The sequence below is a fragment of the Ruditapes philippinarum genome, unplaced genomic scaffold (assembly GCF_026571515.1).
Source record: "Ruditapes philippinarum isolate M1 unplaced genomic scaffold, ASM2657151v2 ctg4858_1_1_1_1, whole genome shotgun sequence".
NCBI lineage: Eukaryota > Metazoa > Mollusca > Bivalvia > Venerida > Veneridae > Ruditapes > Ruditapes philippinarum.
In genome coordinates this window covers 8,359-14,318 of record NW_026861739.1, presented here as the reverse complement: position 1 = coordinate 14,318, position 5,960 = coordinate 8,359, and the positions used below count along the sequence as shown (strand labels likewise).

At 35.2% G+C, this 5,960-nt stretch overlaps 1 protein-coding gene across 1 annotated transcript; it reads left to right on the top strand.

The window, feature by feature from the left end:
• The first annotated feature begins 795 nt into the window (after positions 1-795).
• On the top strand, positions 796-2,375 carry LOC132716663 (BTB/POZ domain-containing protein KCTD7-like). Its single transcript, XM_060699985.1, has 2 exons — positions 796-893; positions 1,521-2,375. Exons 1-2 carry the CDS (start codon positions 882-884, stop codon positions 2,190-2,192), a joined length of 684 nt encoding a protein of 227 aa, XP_060555968.1. The 5' UTR covers positions 796-881; the 3' UTR covers positions 2,193-2,375.
• Positions 2,376-5,960: the final 3,585 nt, after the last annotated feature.

Here is a 5,960-nt window from a genome sequence, read left to right as displayed (position 1 = left end):
GGGTACATATCAGACAAAAATGATAAAAATACTTTCAAAAAGTGGATATTTCATAAAAGAACCTATCTAATATTGCTGTTAACATGAAAAATATATTTTGATTAATGTTTTTTCCACTGTTTCTGTATTAAAAACCAGTGTGTGAAATTTTATTTTCATTAAATTTATTTTGCAAGCTGTTGCTTCTCCATACCGTGTTGCCCGGTTATATGCTTGAAAAGGAAAAGTTTGAAAAACGTACAGCTTGAAACTAACATTTACCTTTATTCTGCGATGAAGATTGAAATGAAAATAATTTTAATGAGAAACGCAATCGTATACCGCTTTTCCAATCTAGACATACCCCGACATAAAGAGCAGACATAACATGCATTCATCTGTCTCAATTTTTGTCATTAAATGTTTAATCTTAAAGATTAAACAGTCATGTCAATCAGCATTTAATAGACATTTATAGATAAATGTTTGCCTTTATCTTCTCCAACTTTTGACAGATTTGTTTTATGTCTTTTTGACATGTGTTAATATATCTTTACTTATTTTATCATTTAATTAAAGAATTGATTTAAGTTATGCAAATGATTTTGCAATTGATTTAGAAGTTTATATCTTGAAGATATTTGTTTCATGTGTTGTTAAACAGTGTTTATGTCTTTGTTTGCTATTACATGTTTATCTTTTTATCAAACTCAAACCACACACAAATCTTTTAAGGGTCAAATAAAATAAATCATCTACCAGTATGTGAAATGATTATTTGTCGTTCTCTTTTGTTGTCATACCCCCCCCCCCCCCCCCGCACCCGCCGCTGATATCAATTTTGTATTTTGCGTAAATTGTTATCTTTAGTCATATGGAGTGCATGTTCGTTTAAAATCAAAATGGCGTCACAGGTATGTGGAATTTAACTTTTTCGAGTATTCTTAACAAGTTAACAATGAATCTTAACTTTAGAATGCATTATGAAATTTGAATGTATATGTAACAGATCAATATGTATTTCTATCATTATTTGCCCATAATGCTTCTGGATTGTCTTCTTTTTTTTTTTGCTTATTTCTCAAAAGCTTTTCATTCTGTGTGTCCTCTTATAGTTTCCAAAATTTACTCTCTTGCATGCCAGCTACCTGAATCATCCTTTGATTCTGCTGCTTTTTCGCAATTATAGTAGTACAGTTTTTGTAATTTAGTACTTTGTATAGAAGTAAAAATATTATATATTTTTTTATATTTTGATGTTGTTTTTTTTTGTTTTTTTTTTTTTTTTTGGGGGGGGGTGCTACTTTTATGACACATAATTACAGATGCAGCACTATTTGCCACAGGTGATAATCTTTTAACATTCTGTAAAAGCTCATGTCTTTCCTTTCTCATTTAAAAGAAGCAAATATTTACCCATTTCTGAGGCATAATGTGCCTTTGACAACAATATGTCGATTTTACAGCATTTCCCCGCTTTATCTCATTTTAACTGATATGTCTTGACAAAAACACACATATAACACCTAATTTTATTTTAGGTACACAAGTTAGTCAAACTTAATGTTGGCGGAACACGTATGACAACAACAGCCGAAACATTAATGAAGGATCCCGGAAGTAAACTTGCCAACATGCTAACGAAACACGATGTTTTTCATAAGGATTCTGATGGAAGCTTCTTCATTGATTGTGAAGCTGAAATATTTAAAGTCATCTTGAATTTTCTCCGATTTGGCACCTTGCCAAAGGTAGAAAAGGTATTACAATTGTATGATGTTGCAAAACACCTTAATGTACAATCATTGATAGATAAATTGAAGTCATACCATGCAGTGAAGTATGAAAACCAAATGGCTTCCTTGCATCAGCGATTTTCAAACTTTGAAGGAGAACTAGGGAAAGTGATCAAGAGAATAGAAGAGATAAATGCTGCACCAAATGAAGCTAAAGCCATTCATTTCTTTAGAAGTCGTTGCGAATATTGTTTTTCTCAGAAATATGAACTAAAGGCATGCGGTACCAGTATTTATGCTAACATTTTCATGAACAATATGAGTGTTGATGATGAATTTGTGGCGTTACTAGCTTATAACCTATGTAAACTTGGTTATGCAAAACAAATAGCTAAGAGGCGGTACAACGAACCTTGCAAAGGAAACCCTCATGGATATTGGCACGACGGCCTTCAGCTGATCTTACTTACAAACTAACTTAGTTTGAACAACGTATTGTTTTGCATTTCAGTTGAAATGGAACTAAAATTTGTCAACGGCTGAACTGTAATCAACTGTAAAAAAACCCATTTCGTTCTCTACCCTTTTCTTATATATTCATAATCATAATCACATTGAGTATTTATGTACAATGAAAAATAAATATAGTTTCAAATAAACCACTCTATATGTTGTGATTAATTTATAAAACAAAAGTTGTCAGTAGGACAATGCACTCAAATATTTTCAGTGCTTGATAGTAAAAAAGCCTGGATGATTAACAGAGGGGAAATTCCATCTCGAAAACTAAATCACATATAAAGGACCATATCTTATTCAAAATCCATATCACACATAAGTCATGGAAAGTGACCTGAAATAAAATTCCTAAATCATGAATTAATTTCAAGCGGATACTATCAATAATTTTGAAGATTGACGATGCATGCATACGCTTTAATTAAAATTTGTGGAAGTTCACAAAGGGTTACAAGTCAAACAAAATATATGCCAGATCTATTGACCTTTGATCATGACCACCAGTTATGATAACAGAGACATGTAATGGAATTCAAGTGAATACTCTCAGAATATTCGAAGATTTGATGTATTTATGGTCACCTTCTGATTCAGGTTGCATGCAAAACAAGGCTTATTAGTCAGTCAAATCATTGCTAGAGTTATGGACCATGAATAGTTATCTCAAATTATGTCTTTGCGTACAAGATTTTCCCACGTTTCACAATTCAGATACCGGAAAGTGATTTCAAGTTATGACCACATTTTAACTTCCTTTAGTAGTATCCAAGATTGATGTTGCTTGCAAAACTTTGACCAGGAATTTTCTAAGCTCACAAAGTTCCAAAATTATGTCAAATCCAATGTAAGAGTTATGTGACTTGGACAGTGACCACCTTATATGATCTCAAATAAGTGTGGGAAGAAACAAGTGATTGATTAGATACGATGTTGCACGTTAAACATTTATTAAAGCCACTCGGTCCAATGGTATTAAAAAAACATTAGTCAAGAGTAACATAATAATCAAATAGTCAACTTGTGCAATAAAGTTATTTTTGAAACGAACTTTTTAGTTACCGAATTATTCTCAGCTTTAATAATTCAAAAATTAAAACTTAGCCCTTTGAAGTTGAAGGCACGAGTATAAAACCTAACAAGGCAGACTGCTCCTCCAGACAGTCTTACCAGGCTCTATACGGCTGGTAGTCTTGGGTATTTTAACATTAAAAGTCCTTAAATTAAAAACAGATTATTCCAAATTCAAAGCTGGGAAAATCAAGTGCACAAATTCAGCAGGTTTGTTCATAAAGTCAACGGCAGTACACAGGTGTTCAGACTGGCTGCATAAGTTTTGTTGCAATCATTTGTCATACAATAGTTTATTGAAGTTTTGTCTGAAAAACGCTGATTTTCTTATTTTACTTATATTCACAATCCATAGCCTGACCACTTTCCAGTATAATTATAATTATATATTAATATCAAACCAGTTCTGCCGCCGTCAATAATTTGAAATTGCCATCCTGTGTTTTAATAGATCATTTGCGGGCACTGTAAAACGGGCGCTCATTGGCGGTTTGTGATATATGAGCAATGTGCGTATCTTTCAAATAAATCCGTTTTGTTTGTTTTTGTTTTTTTGGTTTTTTGCCATCAGCAACGATTTGCCGAAATCCGGTTTAGTTGAGAACGTGTGTCTTAAAGCGGATTGAACGAGCTTCTCATGGTACGACGAACATCAGCTGTACTCGGTATGCGTGCAAAATATTCATCCAGTTTAAAGGTAAAATAAGTGTGTTTCTTTTTTTTTTGCTAGATTACAGATAAGATATTATTTATTACCTCTTTTATTAAATGTGTCCTTAATACGATTATAAAACATTACTTATTCAGTGAAACCGCTTATAGTTTGATGAATCAGATATTCACGCAGTTTCACATTACGAAAACAGTAATTATTTCTTTTTTAAGGGGAAACATTATATGTTAGTGTTCCTCACAAATTTGAGCGGGCTCTACACTTGATTAAAACTTGAAAATAAATAAATATAATAAAAAGGTTAGGGAAGAAAATAAAACATGAACGGTCTTTCGTTCTACGCACATCACAAATAGTTAAGTGGAATATAGGCACGGTACGGTGTTCCGTTTGGACAATCGTGATAATTTTATTTCGTCCTTACCCGCAATGCACGATGATACGATGGTGAAAACGCGATGGTACGATGACACGATGATGGAAACACGATGGTACGATGGTGATAACATCGCGTTTGCACCATCGTACCATCGCGTTTGCACCATCGCGCCATCGTGTTTTCACCATCGTGCTATCGCGTTTTCACCATCGTGTCATCGCGTTTTCACAATCGTGCTATCGCGTTTGCACCATCGTGCCATCGCGTTTTCACCATCGTGCTATCGCGTTTTCACCATCGTACTATCGCGTTTTCACCATCGTGCTATCGCGTTTTCACCATCGTGCTATCGCGTTTTCACCATCGTGCTATCGCGTTTTTCCATCCTCGTGCCATCGCGATTTCACCATCGTGCTATCGCGTTTTCACCATCATGCTATCGCGTTTTCACCATAGTGTCATCGCGTTTGCACCATCGTGCTATCGCATTTTCACCATCGTGCCATCGCGTTTTCACCATCGTGTCATCGCGTTTTCACCATCGTGCTATCGCGTTTTCACCATCGTGCTATCGCGTATTCACCATCGTGCTATTGTGTTTTCACTATCGTGCTATCGCGTTTGCACCATCGTGCTATCGCGTTTTCACCATCGTGCTATACAGCTTTCACCATCTTGATATCGCCTTTTCACCATCGTGCTATCGCGTTTTCACCATCGTGCCATCGTGTTTTCACCATCGTGTCATCAAAAAATATATTACTTATAAACTAAGTATCAGTAATATATTTTTGATAGAATTGTATGCATTTGTATTGACATGTGTTTTGAATGAGTTGAAGTATATGAGGGTAGTATAGCGGTGGCACCCTTGGGGTAGGGTTGGCCCCACGCCGATAACCTTGGGGTAGGGTTGGCCCCACGCCGATAACCTGTGGTTAAGCTAAACATGTGAATAAGGAAAATTACCAAATTTGGTGTCCAAAACGTTATACATATAACATTGACGCAGAACATGTTCAGTTTCAATGTTGATCTCTCCATTTAAGTATTGTTTATCATGAATGAAAGTGAATTTTAATAATTATACGACTATACCCCAGCAGAGCTATTCAAAAAGTGTTTTCTTACGTCTGTAAGAAAACACTTTTGAATAACCGTTACTTTCCACGTGGATTTAATACAGTTGAAATATAAGGTGTCCTGCTTGGGCCAGTTAATGGACTCCTATTAACACGATATTTTTTCTATAGTCTTGCCCGGCTTTATGTATTTTTATAGATGAAGTAGCAAGATTTTACATCCTCGCAAGTGTAAAAATCTTCGCGATAATTAACCACAACTTTCGCATGTTTCTTTCAAGAATTGTAACTTATTATTTACAGTACCAGTATCTATAGTGAAAGTTCTTAAAAGAATGTTAAATCTCGCTACTTATCTATGTCATAGGGTGAGAAAAATGTGCAGCCTGACCGGGACTCGAACCCGGGACCCTCGGAATACCGTTCCGCGGCTCTACCGACTGAGCTATCCGGCCGCTTACACATCTTCTCCCCTAAATAGTGAACAGTTCTGAACCGTGACATACTCCCCTGCTATATTGAAA